We start from the raw sequence: 16,396 nt of genomic DNA on the forward strand, positions 1-16,396 counted from the left end.
GTGATGTTACACAAAAGGTCTTAGATTTCCTACGTTTTGCCGTCTTACAGACTGTAAAACTGTGTAAGTTGTGTATACTTTGTACTAATCATTGCCACAAATGAAAGTCTCAGCCAAACAATGGATGGTGACAACAGAAATGAAAACTGCACGAATTGACGTGCACCCATATGGATGCGAACAGCGTACTGTATATGCTCCTTGGTCAGAGTAAATTGTGAGCCGAGATGTACACGGTCCTTTGCCAGGCTTTGTTTCTCGGCTGTATGGAGGCGCTGCTCGGATCGTGGCATGCTGCTGGGGCAAGATACCTGGGCCAGGCCGTGGGCACGAGCTGCTGGCGAAGGGTGCTGGAGCATTCCACAAGCCTGTGTCCTCAGCCCCCTGAGTCCTGGACGCTAATAATGACCTTGATCTAGCCAAGCTTTGGCAAGGGTCTGCATATGAGGGGGGTCAGGGGCCAGGCTGTTGGGGAGCATCTGGTTTCCATTACCAAACACACCAGGTCCTTAAATCCAGCACTCACCGCTCCCTAAGTCTCAATGGAGCTCGTTCCAGGAAAAAGAAGTTCTGCAAGAATGAACCTAGGGCCTCACGTGCCTTCTGAATGGAGAGCTCCTCCCTTCACCCCCGCCGCCAAAGACAAACCAGGACGAGCCCATGAGTCCACATCACCTGGCGCATACTGCCGTCTTATTGCGGCTAACGAACCGCAGTCGTGCACAGTGAACACCCAGACTGCTGCGCGCGACACACAAGTTCGCGGGGTCACGGGCGCAGACTTGGGAACGTGTGCTATAATTTTTGGATGCGCCTGCACATGCGCACATATAAGCTTTGTTCTTACCGTTCGTAGTTGCTTAGCGGGCACTTTTTTCCGAAGCGAATGACAACGTCTGCACGTGTTCGTACGCGTAAGTACGCAAGCCGAGCGTCACGCTCGCCCACAAACGCGGCAGGGCAGCGCACTCTCAGGAGACAGTCCGAGCTTTGTTTTTCACTGAAGTCACCGCGCTGTATTCGGAACTGTTGGCCGCTCCTCGGCCGCTGCGGTCAGCCAGCGTTCCAGCATCAGCGAGGCACCAAAAAGCCGCAGCCGCCCATTTCTTTTCATTTCAAGTTCTGTTGCTCCTCTGTATGTTCTGGGCTTCTGGAGAATCCCGCCTTTAAAATGAGGTTCCCAATTTCTTTTTACGCTGTAAAAAGGCACTAGCTTTAAGAATCACTACACGTACAAAAATGCGTTTGCAATACTTTGAATGGTTCGAATGAGCGGTGTTTGATTTGAGGTGAAGTCAGTTGGGGCATCCCGTTCAGGGTGTATCCAGGCTAGCCTTGCGCCCTGCGGTAACCTTCGTGTTCCTGATTCGGACAAGCGCTAACTGATAGGGACAGTGAAGTCACTTCATTTTCAGTGCTGGGGGGCTGATGTAGATTCTTTGACGGGACCCCCCCCCCCCCCCCCCCCCCATTTGTCTTAAGTTTGAGGAAAGAGGGAAATAACTGAGTAAATATCCCATCTACATCTCCTTCACACACCCACACCCTGCTGCCCCCCAAAAAGAATGCATAAACATGCATGCGCACACACACACACACACACACACTCAGGTTATCTGACTTTTTGGGCTGTACTGCATCAGCCATTAAGTGTACCTGGGACCTCCCCAAATCCCTCCCCTCACGGGAAATCACTTATATCACAGCCATAAATAACTTGAAGGATGTGACTATGGCAGGGAAGAGGTGTGTGTTTTTGTGTGTGTGTGTGTGTTTGTGTTTGCCGGGACAATGGCACGCAGGCCTTGAAGTAAAGCGTGTGAGAAGGGAGTCTGAATTTGTGGCGGTGTCAGTGGAAACGTATCGGTTGGTGGTTTTCACTTCTGTTTTGCATGAATGAGGTTGACAGATGACTCAGGGCCCCTGCCCCCCACCCCACAGAGACGCGCCGCTTTATCCTGAAACTTTCTTGTGTTTGCCTCTTCCAATAACGCTTCAGTTACATTCAGCCGCTGTTACGCTCTACGCGAACACCGACGCACAAAGACGTAAAAAGGAGGATCCAAGCGAAACTGACACATGATAGAATCCAACAGTAACAATCATTTAGGACTCGGGACGATTTCGTAAACTTTATTCAGGTACTCTTTACTTTCATGGCAGGTTAAAAACTTGCAAATGAAAATATGTCAAAACATGCACCCAAACATGTACAAACAGGCAAATAAAGCTTGTATGTGGGGAAACGCATTTTTTTTTTGCGGTTCAGGTATGCGGTCTGATACTTCGACGCACACGGTCTCGCACATTTGCCCGCACGGTCAGGCAAAGACCCCTTTAGCAGCGCAGGTAGTGGAGGTGATGCGGAGGGTTTGCTCCTCTCGGGCTCTCGGCGACGCGCTCGCGCTCCCCCACACAGCCTAACCAATGTGCAGACTACTGTACAACCACTACTTCCTGAACAGGTAGTCTGAACACTGGGCAGGCGGGGCGGGCCGCAGCCTCCCGTCCCCAGGGTTGTAATCCAGAGCTCCGGAGCAGCTGATGAACCCCACCTTCGGGCAGCGAGCTCAGAAACACTCGCGCCAACATTTTTCGTCCTTTTAGTCCCAGAACTAATGGCAGTGACAAACTTAATGAGTACTTTCTAGCCAAGACGAGAGGCTTTAGGGGTTGTGTGAGTCCATGGTCTGGCCAGGACATCAGTCCACTGCAGCACTGAGGAATGAAAGGACCAGCAGCGTCTGAGGTTGGCTTCACCGAGGGGTTATTGCCAATGTCAGCATTCCTGCGTCGCCAGTCGGATGGAGTACATTACACACATTGTACACTAAAACAGCATAGGACTCACGCGCTCCTCTCCTGCTCGCCGTAGCGGAGGAGTCTTGGAATTCGGGCAAGCCGAATTAATTAGAAACACGGAAAATGCTTTAGAATATACACGTGAAACAATTTATGTTGAAAATGTCTCTTTAGATGAATTGTAATTGGACCTTCAAACTTAATTGTAATTTTCACGCAACACTGCAGAATTTCATACTGCCTGGAAAGGCTGGTCTGTGTGCCTTGGGATCTTAATCTGACTCATTTTAGAGCTCGATTGCAGTGCCCCTAGTGACCCTAGACTGAGCCGAGGCGATCGGCACTCCGGTCGGCACTGTCAGAGATCTCTGCGAGAGCACACTGGACCTTTCCACTCAGATTTTTATAAATGGCAAAATGAACCCAGACTGTAAATTACTTTATCCTGGAATGAGATGCGCGTCGCTTTGGAGAAAAGCGTCTGCTAAATGAATAAATGAATAAATGTAAATGTTTCAGCCCTGCACAACCACTGAAGACACATACAGGTCAAAGGCAGCGTCGAATACACATCGTCAACGTGTTAATTACCTACGTTGCCATATTGGCGTTATAGGCGGTAGTCCCATGATGTAAACTGTATCCCGCTGTGAATGAAAAAGCAGACAGTGCACAGGGTCCGAGACACAGCACAGTCGCCTACGGAATGGGCAGCACGGTGATCGGCAGTCGTTCGTGTTTTACCTCTCGCCTTTCTCTGGTTGCAAACCTTTGGTTCTGCGGGCACATTTGCCGGAGGACGAGAAGGGACCGGCAGATGGTGAGTTTGACGACCGATTCCCTGAAGCAAGGATGCGGAGAGCCATCTACTGAACACCCGGAGTCCTCTCTTACCTTCTGAAAGGAAGAAAAGATGGATAACAGAAGAAGGAGGGATTACCTTGTGGTCGAGCCAGTAGGTCTGTCACGGTGTGCTCCACTCTCCTCTTCCTCCCTGTTCCCCTCCCCCTCCGCGCCAGTCTATCCCACCACCCCTTGAACTGGAACCCGAGGCCATCTGACGAGAGGTGGCGACTGTGCTGCTTGGGTGGGAGGGGGTTTCATTTCCTCGGGAGAACTCGCGCACAGCAGAGGAGATGGGGGAAGACGAGGACTCCCTGCCTTTCCAGTCATCTGCGTAACCCGCAGTGTGCGTCCCCGCCGGTCTTATAAAACAAAATAAATGAACAAGTGAGCATGCATCCTCTGAAAATGCGGTTCGTCTCAGGACGTCAGTGCGTAGCAAAGCAGAGAGTTGTCTCCTATGGTATCATCGAAAAGTACACACGAGCCGAAGGATGGGAGGAAGCGGTCTGCATCCCATCCCTGCGGCGGAGCAGAGACTTGTAGGATTGACGTGGCACAGCTCTGCTAACCAACTTTCCCCGCTGAGAGGGGGAGAAGAGAGAGGCAGAGCGAGGAGGCGGGGCCTTTGCCTTCTTTTTTTCTCTTTCGTCTCGGTTTTGTACGTTTTTTTTTCCTTCTCCCGCTTTTAGGGGGGCAGCGGGAAGTGGAAGGTCAGAGGTCAACAGGAAGTGATAAGTTTTAGGTTGCCCAAAATGTTTGATGGGCTGGAGGAGAGGAGTAAAGCAGGAACATGGGAAGGAAACAGATGAGGACTGCGAATGAAGTTGATTAGCATATGTTTATAGAGTCATGGAACACGAGTGTTTGCATGTGTGTTCATGATGATGGTGTATGTGGGAGTTTGGAGTTGATTTTAAAAGCTCCATGACTGTAGCTAGTGGAGGAATGTGGAATTTTCTTGGCGTAGGTGCAGTGTTGTAGTAACTCCAGATGTGCAGCCCTGTGGTCTCCTGCCTCTCGCTCGTGTGTTTTTTCTGCTGAAGCTGATTTCCTTTCCCTGTCCAGCAGCAGACTGAATAAAGAGCCCTTTATGCAGCCTGAGGAGCCCCCCTCACACACAGGGAGCTGGTGGAAATGGGTGGGAGGGGGTAGGGGTTGAGTTCAGTTCTTCAAAATCAGGACCAAAGTTCACTTCCTCCGCAGATAGCTTTTCCAGTAAAGGTGCTGGCAGCGAGACTGAGCAGACAGGTTGGGGTTGGGGTGCCAGGAATGGGAGTGGGAGTGGGGGCAAAGACGTTTGGATCGTGCTCATTGAATGAGGTACGGTTCCTTAACCAAGTCACTGTCCTTTTCTTCGTGCTCTGGTTCTTCGGAAGCCCTAGACCGACGTTGTAGATTGCGCCCATGGCCATCAGTATGGTTACCGGATTGTGGGAGGACAGCTGAGGCAGGCCCAGCCGGGCAATTCGGCAAGGTTTTTGCTGTGACGGCGTGAGATGGTCCCATCCAAATGGGGAGCGGAGGCCGTGTTTGCTTTAGCTACGGTTTCTGAGCTCCATCGGAGTTGGAAATCAAAGCTTAAGCTGCTGCGGTCTCGTGGGAGCCGGGTCAGTGGTTCTGAAAGTATGCAGTCGGGAGAGAGCGAGAGGGAACCAAACAGCGGGCTCAAGTCGGGCCATGTCGGTGGGCGGGGGGTGACACCGAGCTTTTTCCACTGTCCCACTTCAGGCAGCCTGACTTTAAACTCACCCAGAGCCATCAAGTCCCTTGTGCCAGCAACCACACTGGAAACCAGCAACCAAAGAAATCCAATTTTTTCATATGGTAGGGTGTACATCTTTACATAGCTTCGATATATGTAAACAGTAAAAAAACACACGATAAATATTTCTGTTGTGTCTTATTACGTGAAACCTTTGAGCGTCAAAGGCTCCATGAAAGCTCTCTGTGGTCCATAATAGCAGCTTAATATTTAAACTGAATATGGCAGACTGAGTCCATGCCTAGTTAAATGGTCAAGGTGAATAAAATTTCAGAATTAAAGTACATTTAATGACTCCTCAGGCACTGAACAGCAGGGTGAAAAAAAATATCGTACCAGGTATGATTAAAGAATCTAAAGAGTCTTACAGAAGATGGTAAGACCCTAAAGCTGCCATTGGTAGGTAAAAAAAGTTTAATTCGCTCTAAAATAGATGGGTATATTAAAACATACTAGATATTTCACATTTGACCAGACATTCTGAAAAAAACAAAACCTGACATTCATTCTTACTGTCAGTCTAAAAATGGAAGGAAATCAGAGTCGTTAAATTACGTTGTAAAGCTGCAATAGGAAAAGAATCTGCTAAGATGCTGCTCTGTGGTTGTTGACGGGGAGTTTTATTATGCCCTTGTAGGCTGGGCCAGGATCAGATCCCAACATTTTCAATTCCTGCGGCATGCGCAAGTTCAGTAACAAAGATAAGAGGAGAAACAAAACGATTACTGCAATGTGAGCCTTCCTCTCCCAATAGACTGACTAAGATGTTGTGGGGCTGATGTGTATCTGGGGTCTAATATTTAAAGTGTGTTTAAAACGCTATGAAAATCACTCCGTAATCACAAATGACATAACTGTAAATTCTTGTGCCATGACTTATTGTGCTTTACGTTTTAAATCTTGCTCAGAATCTGCCTAAATTCTACATTTTCCTATTTTAACCGTAGCCCTCAATGATTTCCAGATGGTTTTCTAACTGTAGTTCGCAGCTATATTTGAATTTGAAAATTGGGCGAAGGATCCTTTCCATTCTCAAGTGTTGTGTGTGTGTGTGTGTGTGTGTGTGTCGGTGGCTGGTCGTCGAGAAAAGCCCGGCACCGGCCGCCACACTCACCCTCGCCAGTGCTCACGAGTTCTGCGGAAACCCTTCAGCGCCGAAACGGCTTCAAAGGCACTGAGTCACGGCACACGGCGGTTTGTTTTACCGATGTTCTCCGCAACTGAGTCAGAGCCGCCCGTCCCTGGTTTGATTTACAGATGTGCTTTCCACGTAAAACATGGCACACTGGCCTAGCCTGGTGCCGAGAGCACACACGTTTCTCGGAGGTTGGGGGGAAGACGTTTCTCTGGAACATGCCAAGCTGTCCCACTTACTGTCCATAGAGGAAAGGTGGCATTTAATGGAGAAATAGGACATAAACATGTTGAAACCAAGAGAATGGGAGATAAGGAGAGATATTTAAAAAGAGGGGGACGCGGTGGTGCAGTGGCACAGTGGGTTGGACCGGGTCCTGCTCTCCGGTAGGTCTGGGATTCGAGTCCCGCTAGGGGTGCCTTGTGGCGGACTGGCGTCCCGTCCTGGCTGTGTCCCCTCCCCCTCCGGCCTTACGCCCTGTGTTGCCGGGTAGGCTCTGGTTCCCCGTGACCCCATATGGGACAAGCGGTTCCGAAGATGTGTGTATTTAAAAAGGAATTATGTCATGCCACACACTGCAAAATCAGGATTTTGAGACACCGAAAAGCCGCAGCCGCTCATTTCTCTTCATTTCAAATTCTGTTGCTCCTCTATATGTTCCGGGCTTCTAAAGAATTCTGTAACAGAAAAAAGAAAATGCAAAGCAGAGTTCAATGCACAAGGGGGAATATGTTACAACTGACAAGTGGCATCTTTTAAAATTGGTAGAGAAAGGCTGAGGAAAAAAAAAAAATTACACTCTGAGGCTGGTTAACCTAGAAACCCGGTGTTATTAATCTATTTAACAGACTCTGTGTGGACATGTTTGCAGGCGTCTGTGTCTTTTCTGAGGGGTGTCGTTAATTCACTTACACCCGACGTCATCTCGTTCACACGGACCCTGTCATCCGCGACGCCGCACATCCAGAGACCTCTCAGACGCAGTGGTACACGTGCCGCACAAGGGGAGCGTCGGCCCATCGGGTCACGCCGGACGTAGTATCAGAAAGAGGAACACCATCCGTTTGTAAACAAGTTATTCTTATTTTAATTATAGGTGCGAGCTTTGTGGGCACAAAAAGTATTAAGCTGTCCTCGATCCTACATAGGGTAGACGAAATGGGGCAGTGGTTAGGACTGAACCGTCACCTTTCCCTTAAAGAACCTGGTTTTGAGTCCCCACCCCTGCTGTAATATCCTTGAGCAAGGTACCTATTAATTGATTTATATTTATTACATTTTCTCAAAAGCAACTTCCAATGAACTCTATGTAGTGTTACTAGCCCACACACCTTATTCACAAAGGTGACTTACACTGCCAAATACACTACTTACAATGGGTCACTCATCCATACATCAGTGGAACACACACACAATGGATAAACCTGAACAGCATGTCTTTGGACTGTGAGAGGAAACCAGAGCACCCGGAGGAAACCCACACAGACACAGGGAGAACATGCAAACTCCACACAGACTGAGTGAGAATCGAACCCACGTTCTATCGCACCACCTAGGCGCTGTGAGATAGCAGCGCTACTCACTGTGCCGCACAAATGCCCTCATTTCTTTTAGCAGATGCTCTTCTCCAAAGCACCATACAGTACTCAGTTTGAAAACTCTGCTTACAATTATTTGTCCATTTACTGCCAAGTAGTATTGGATAAGTCCTGGGCAAGTACCTTGCTTCAGCATACTCCAGCTAGAGGTGGGATTTGAACCCAGATCCTTTTGATTGTAAAGAAACATCTCTAAGCACTACACTACCTGCGCCAAATTGGTCCAGTTGAAATGACTCTGCTTCATAAGTGGGTGAGTAATTTTAAAAAGCTCGTTATACAAGCCTAATATTATAAACAATCGGCTAAATAACGTTCATAAAAATATACAGGAGTACAGTTGCTCTGATTTTTCGCAAAATATCTTTTAGGTTTTTTTCTGAAAAGGACGTAGTTCTCCCTATAAAAATGAACTGCCTCAATCTGGCACACTCGAACTATGAAAAGCATCGGGTTTCCAAGTAGGCCGCAGGGTGAGGTAACGCGGAACGTGGTCGGCCGGCGAAGAGAATGGGAACCTCTCCGTGAAATGCATTCACCGTACGTTCGGGTTAAGGGAAGAGTACGGAAAATGACCTTCTGTAGGGATGTTCAGGTCGTAGAGTCCAGTTCCTTCTACTGTTCTGGATAAGACTCAAAGCCATTATAGAACGAGTGAAAACTGCCCTGCGGTAGATTTTACCTTTGGGATGCGTACCGTTTTATACATTCCCGACTGTCCTTTGCGCTCGCTCGGTTTGAACGAACTCGTGCCATTTAAATTGAAATGCAGCCGAACGGCTGTTGCTTTGAATATCAGCGCTGCAGCCCTACTGAGACACGGCAACGCTCCGGCGGACGCGGCGTTCCCCCGCGCATATTTTTTCGGAAAGGAAAGTCTGAGAAACCGAAGCTTCGTTTTTCACGAAAAGGAGAGATAGAAATACAGAAAAAGAAGGAAGGAAAATAAAGGCAGTTTCGAAAAGTGCCACTGGCCCCCACCCAAGGCAGAGTCTTTCTGGTAATGAGGGGTTAGGAGCTGCCTTATTGCTCCCATATGGAGCCCGTGCTCGGAGGAGTCTTTGAAGCCGACCCAAGTCACCAGCGCTTTTCAATCTGCGCGTACGGAGACAGACGCGGGCGCTTCGAAAGCCGCACCCTCTCCGCCCAGCCCGCGCCCCCCCGGACCCCCGGCCGCTCGGCAGCGCTCGGACCGCGTCTGCGTGTAGCGGTGTCACTAACACTACGGCATGTTAATGAATCATATCCCGCTCTCCTTGGGGTCTTCTTGAGGAAAGTTACCCTGCGTTACATGAAAACCCGGAGCTTTTTTTTTTAAGAAGTTTTACAGTTCTTACCAAATAGGTGCTGTTTTTTTGTGGTTTTTTAACGTACCGCGGTTCTGGATCTGCCGCCTTTTTTTTTTCGGTCGAAGAACAACGCGGTCAAGTTTTTGGGAGATCCCTTCCTTCTCAGAGCACGCTGCGTGCGAACGCCCGGATGAGCGCTCGCACCGACGGAGCTCCTACCTCCGCCGGACCTTGTGTCCGTGGCACTCGGACCGGAGGTCTCCCTCTGCTCTGTGATGTAAACGTAAACGATCCAACGTGCGTCTGAACGCGAGTGTGCGTGTGTGTGTGTGCGTGAGAGAATTGAGAATGAGGGATGCGCAGGAGCCTGGGTCTTCGAAGAGATTTCTGTGTTGGGGGATCTGTTTCAGGACCCGGAGTTCGACAGGCCTCCAGTTTTCAGTGTAACTCAGGAACCCCCCTGCCACCCACCCACACACACCCACACACACACACACACACACAAAACTCCCTGCACCCCTCCCCTCTTCCTCCATGTCTGCAGTCTGGCTGGGTCAGAGGAAAATGTCAGTCTTCTGGTGAGTCATTGGCATCGCCACCCTACCACCACCCTCCATGTGCCAGTAGGGTGAAAGACGATGACAGGACGGCGCCCCCCTCTGTGCTGTGACAGCCCCGGGCCTTCTCTTACGCAGCCCCCCGGGGCTCGAGGGACACCCCTCTCCGGTTTATGTCGCGGCCTCAGCTGGTCTCCGTGTCTGCGGTCCTCATCAGAGCCACGCAGTCAGCCTCTCGAGGACTCGTACGTCACGCCGTAAACCGCACGCGTCCGAACCAGCGCCGCGGAGAGGAGTCTCGCTTCCCCCCCAGCGTGGAAACGCATCGTTCGCGTTCGTTCCGATGAGCGCCAGATCACGACCGCGGGCGATTCCCCAGGCCGTGCGAGGGCTAGACCGGCCGAAGGCAGTTTGGAGCAGAGTCTCTGCGTCTGGCAGGCTGGGGGGAAACACCGTGGGCTCCTTCAGACTGGTGTGGACTGGACCCGTAATCTGACTACGCAGACGTGTGCGCTCTTATTTCGGTCACGGCTCTAATGGCTTCCAGGCGCTGCGGTGTCGGGCCGCGGAGCGGCACCTCGGCCCGCTCTCTCGCGTCTTTCGCCGTCTCGCCCGTTGACTCTGTTACGTGACCCCCCTGTCTTCTCCAGGAGAAAGAGAAGAAGTACATGCTGCCTGTGGATAACCTGAAACTGAGGGATGTGGAGAAGGGCTTCATGTCCAGCAAGCACATCTTTGCTTTGTTCAACACGGAGCAGAGGTCACTATCTCTTTTTGGATGCGCACACACACACACACACACACACACACACACACACACACGCAGTCTGTCTACTGATCCCCCACAGTTCCCCCAGTTTGACGGCACTCATCTCCCCCCCCCGGGTCTCACCTGCAGGAACGTGTACAAGGATTATAGGCAGCTGGAGCTGGCGTGTGAGACCCAGGAGGAGGTGGACAGCTGGAAGGCCTCGTTCCTGCGGGCCGGGGTCTACCCCGAGCGCATCACGGTAGGGCCCCCAACAGCCTTCGGCAGCTCCGCCATATAGCCTCGTTTCCAAAACTCACAACTTTAGCGAGTCTTTAAAAATAAATACGTAAAATCACAGCTCGTAAACTGTATAATATTGTCAGGAAGAGTATACTAGTCAAGAACATCATCGGTATCACACAGTAATACGTGTTGCATTGATCCCTGGGCAGCATCGTCTTAGTCTATCAGTCAAATCTGCCATGTCCACTGGAGCAGTGATGAACTGATGTGGGTACACCAGTGTTAACACGGCGATCGAATCACGCGATATGAGAGCCGTGCCGGCGTGCTCTCCCCGTGCTCTCTGTGGTGACGCCTTTCTCTTCTCTCTTCCCGCATCCTCTGGGTTTCGTGCTCCTCGCGCCCTGGCCTTCTGTCAGGAGAAGGAAAAGGTAAGGGCCGAAGCTCCAAGTTCTCCCTGTACGTCATCCTGTCGGAGGGTTCTGGCAGGGTTTTCTACCTACGTGTTTCGGATGAAGTGAAAACACACACGCGCTTGCATCCCGGAGCGCGTACAGATTGGCCCCGGTGCAGGATCTGCCTCTTACCTCCTTGGCCAAAGCCACATCTCCTTCTCAAACATCAGTCATGCATCTCCGTACCTGTGCGGTTCTTTGCGAGTTCTCTCCTTCGGAGTGTTCTGCTGACGCTGCTCAGCCTTGTCTGAGTCGCAAGTAACGATGATCGTTTCACTCATAGTGGCGTCAGAAGGATCTTCACTTGGGTCCGTTTCTCATTATGCTGTTCACTTAATACATATACAGGAAATGCTGACGGTTATGTCTGTTGAGGATGTTGTAGGTAACCCCTTCTGCTTTCTCCACCTCTTCTTCATCGTTGCCCATCGCTGTGTGACCTTCTACTCGACCCCCAGCAGAGTGATGCCGGGGAGGAAAATGGCTCGGACGGCTTCATGCATTCCATGGACCCCCAGCTGGAGCGGCAGGTGGAGACCATCCGCAACCTGGTGGACTCCTACATGGCCATCGTCAACAAGACGGTGCGCGACCTCATGCCCAAGACCATCATGCACCTGATGATCAACAATGTGAGTACCTGCAGTTTCACCATAAACACATATGTTTTCTACTCAGCTGATTCCTAATTTTGAGGGCTGTCTTTTTGCCTCTTTGCCTAATTTCATTTCCACTTTCATTCCCATCCTGTTACTCAATAACTGCTTGTGCTATTCCCTATCCCCTCCTCTTGTTTACTACCACCTCCTATTATTTATTACTCCCTCCCATTATTCGCTAACCTTTTCCATATTTTACTCTCCTCTGCCTTTATTACCTATCTGATTCTATTACTCACTGTTCCCTCCCATAATTTACTAACTGCTTGTGGTATTCATGGTCCCCTCCTGTTACTCACCATCCCCTGCTGTTATTTGTTGACCACTTGTGGTACTTGCAATCCGTTTCTGTTACTCACTAACTCCTCATTATTCTCTCTTTATGTGTCTCCTCACAACACCCTGCTGGCCCTCGTCCACAGACCAAGGAGTTCATCCACTCAGAGCTGCTGGCATGTCTCTATTCATGCGGAGACCAGAACACCCTGATGGAGGAGTCGGCAGAGCAGGCGCAGCACCGCGATGAGATGCTGCGCATGTACCATGCCCTGCGCGAGGCGCTCAACATCATTGGCGATATCAGCACCTCCACCGTTTCCACTGCCTTGCCCCCGCCTGTGGACGACTCCTGGCTGCAGGTCCAGGGGGGGCCGTCCGGCCGCAGGTACAGAGCCTGAACGGAGTAGATCACAGAGGAGAATGTCAGGCGTTATAGCCCGGTGCAAAGGACGGTATTATTCACAGTACTGTTTGTACTAAGACTACTTTTACTATTAATATTTCTATTACTATTACATTTATTAGGGGGGCGCGGTGGCGCAGCGGGTTTGGCCGGGTCCTGCTCTCTGGTAGGTCTGAGGTTCAAGTCCCGCTTGGGGCGCCTTGCAATGGACTGGCGTCCCGTCCTGGGTGTGTCCCCTCCCCCTCCGGCCTTCCCCCCCCGTGTTGCCGGGTTAGGCTCCGGTTTGCCTTGGGACAAGCGGTTTCAGACAGTCTGTGTGCGTTTTCTCTAAAGCGATGTACCTCTCATAGAAAATACAATGTGTGCATTACATTAGGAGAAAGAGGCATAGCTGCAGATATGTGATTCTTAAGTACAGTTAGTTTGTTTCCGTCACCATATGCACCAACGTTCATCACACAAGTTATACTATATACTATACTATTACTTACAATTTAAAATGAACTTTCAAAAAGTGATGGATGTGATAGGATTAGAATTAGTGACTTGTTACTGTACAGCTTTTCGAGCAGTACAGCACATCTACCCTATAGCAACTCCAGCTTTGCACGAGGAGCCTACGCTGGCTCACTCCTGCACAGCTGAAACAGTGCGGTAGCATTTGTCAGCAGTGTAAAACGGAAAACCTGTGTAAGACGAGCGAAATGGGACCGATGAGGAAGAGTACTGAGGTGGCGCCCCCTGCTGTGGGACTAGCGAACATCTGTCCTTGGGCTTGTCCGCTGACCACGCGTTGATGTAAACGTTCTCAGGTCCCCGATGTCCAGCCCCACCCCTCAACGAAGAGCCCCTCCGGGGCCACCGGCTCGGCCGGGATCCCGGAGCGCCGCGCCCGGGCCCCCTTCCGCCGGGGCGCCCCCCGTGCCCTCGCGCCCTGCGGCTTCCCCCGACCCGTTTGGAGGACCGCCTCCGCAGGTCCCTTCCCGACCCAACCGGGCTCCGCCTGGCGTGCCCAGGTGAGTCACAACGGAAAGGGTTCAAACAGACCGCGAGGCTGAGATCAGAGCCTACTTTCACTTTTCACAGGAAGGGGCTTACAGAAGCTGCATTATAGTAACCAAAAAACAGGCTTTGGTTTAAGATCCAAGTCAGGAAGTAATGCAGCATCTATTAAAGTCATCATAGCGCAGTGTCAGAGTCGTGGAGCTGGAGGTAGAAGCAGCGCAGTTACTATAACGCGATGGAAGTGTGCAGCTTCATGAAAAAGAGTCTACATCAGTGTGGAAGAGGCAGAACTCCCAAAGTCTCAGCCCTCTGTCCCTCACCTGGTCCTGCTGTTGTGTCCTGTCCATTCGGGCGTCCCGTCCTCTCAGTCAACAGCGTGACTGCGCAGAAAGAAACATGTCACACGTACGGACACAAAGCCCACTTGCCGTGCTACAGCTATAGGGCTTATTGATAGGACCCCGGACTGACTCCTCAGAACCGCCACCGGGTCATCGCACAGTAGACAGTAAAGCCTACAACAAAACATGAAGTCGCGAATCTAAGTTGATCAAACTGAAGCTTTGGTGCATGTTTTGTGTGGCTCCACCTTCCTGTATCCACATTCGACGCTGGCTACGATCACTGATGGCTGCCACAGAGTTACAGTATGTTTATGAGGTAAAGGCTGTCATCGCTTCCGCCGTTATAACGATCGATAGGTACCGCCCGTCTCTGCCCACCCCGACTACGCACACGCGCACGCACGAACGCACACGCACCGCTCATCTCTCATTTACTCTCCTCCATCCCTGTTTTCCTCTTCCCATCTCTCGCTCCTTCGCCCACGTTTTTACCCTGCATCACAGACGGGCGCTCGGTCTCTGGCTGCGTTTTTGCCTCCGTCCAAATTCCCTCACGCCTGCTGTGCTTGCCCACACCCTCAGAATTAACCAAGGAGTGAGAAGAGAACAAAAGCGCGAGAGTGAGAGCGCAAGCGCGAGAGAGAACGGGAGAGAGACCGTGCCGCCTCTGTCACATCTCTAGCCGGGCTCTAAGTGACTTGCTCTAACGGCGAGGGAGGGGGACGGCGGCCTTCGGGAAGCCTGTCCGGTTGTGCGTTTGTGTACATTAATAAGTGTTCGGAACACGACATCCCCCATCCTGAGAAGGCAGAATGGCTCGTGCCGGATAAGACAGGTGTGTGTGTGATCTACTTACAGATTCTTGCTGCGCAGATCGCTGAGATGCATGCGGCGCTCGAGTGGCGTGGAACCGCCGTGCTCCGCCTGGCACCGCCTCACCCGTCACCCTATTGATTATGATTATTTTTTCAGAATTACAATCAGTGACCAATGAGGATTAACGCTAATGGTATGTCCAGTGCTGTCATCGCATAACTTTTTTGTCTTTCTGCATGCCTGCCGCTACGGTTGTGTTCCTTATGAACCTCAGCAGTTGGGTTCATAAGGTTTGTTACACACAAACACACACCGAACTAACAATCTGTCCAAACCAGTTACCCTCGGGTCATCCCGGTTCTGACAGCATCGCAACAGCCTGGTGTCTCACCGTCCGTCCTCTGTGCCTGCGCGGGGCAGGTGGAATCTGGCACGTCTAGATTTCGAGGCGTCTCGGTGCCGGAAAATTCCAGAATCACCGGGAAGGGCTCTTCGGAGGACCCCCCACAAAGCACAGCAAACACAGACACCGATGAATACGCTGGGCAGCGGCTGACAGGATGAGTCGCTGACTACCTTTGCTTTTGCAACTTACGAAGTTGTGTTGAGGTACCGCTAGAATCAGTGCTGACACATAGGATTTGGTCCTCATGCGAGACCGAAAACCTTCCTTGTCTATGCTGTTAGTGGGAACGTCCTTGAAGACAAACTGCCTCAACGTCTCTTCGCAGACCTGAGTTCATTTCAGGCTGGCTCAGCGTGTAGATTTGTCTTCCAAAAAAGTGCAACGGAGGATCCGATGTGTATTGATCCCAATCCATACGTGCTACCGCAGCACAGTCATTGCAGCCCTCTGCCTCAGCCATACCTTTAACATGGGCTAAGTTAGTTGCTTGCAGGCCAGGGACGTGGCCATCCAAATAAAGTGCCGCTCTCTACACGTCCGTCAACGTTAAAGTGAAGACGGTATCAACACACTTTCGATCGTGGGGGGCAGACTTAGAGGCGAAATAAAGAAAGTGGGTTTTGCACAGATGAATTCTGGAATTCGGGCGAGATGGACACCTCCTTAAGCTGGCTCCAAGGTGTAGAACCCCTCTGCGCTCTTGACTACTTGACTCTTGTCTCCGCACCTGTCTTTCTCCAAAGTTACATTAATTTTTCATTGGTTATGCTCATAAGCTACCATCCTTTGCTCAAGAAACATTTGCTCTGCTGCAATCGTTCATTCCGTAGCGGAACAAGTGACTGTGCGTGACGTAAATGAATTGCCAAAAATGATCAAGGCGAGCTTGAACGCCGAACTTCGATTGGGCCAGAGACTGACTAGTCGCCAGTTGAGGGCGCAATGACACATAACATTACTGTACATTTGTTGTGTAGCATGGGTGTCTGTACGGTGTCACACAGAACTGCCGAGTCCTTCATGAGCTTGTACGTGTGTCGGTTTTG

General features: G+C 50.8%; 1 protein-coding gene across 5 annotated transcripts in view; it reads left to right on the forward strand.

Annotated features, from left to right (window-relative positions):
- The window catches only part of LOC108938589 (dynamin-1-like), a 45,154-nt gene that overhangs the window by 26,736 nt on the left and 2,022 nt on the right, over positions 1–16,396 (forward strand). For 3 of the 5 annotated variants that reach the window (XM_029259401.1, XM_029259402.1, XM_029259403.1), the window contains exons 16-22: positions 10,640–10,749; positions 10,888–10,999; positions 11,403–11,414; positions 11,897–12,070; positions 12,520–12,761; positions 13,592–13,795; positions 15,101–15,137. In XM_029259401.1, the coding sequence (XP_029115234.1) occupies positions 10,640–10,749; positions 10,888–10,999; positions 11,403–11,414; positions 11,897–12,070; positions 12,520–12,761; positions 13,592–13,795; positions 15,101–15,122 (876 nt within the window). In that variant the 3' untranslated portion in view covers positions 15,123–15,137. The remainder of the gene's footprint in view (positions 1–10,639; positions 10,750–10,887; positions 11,000–11,402; positions 11,415–11,896; positions 12,071–12,519; positions 12,762–13,591; positions 13,796–15,100; positions 15,138–16,396) is intronic. The other 2 variants (XM_029259400.1, XM_018759279.2) reach the window with 1 other exon arrangement.

Source organism: Scleropages formosus, chromosome 17 (genome assembly GCF_900964775.1).
Source record: "Scleropages formosus chromosome 17, fSclFor1.1, whole genome shotgun sequence".
NCBI lineage: Eukaryota > Metazoa > Chordata > Actinopteri > Osteoglossiformes > Osteoglossidae > Scleropages > Scleropages formosus.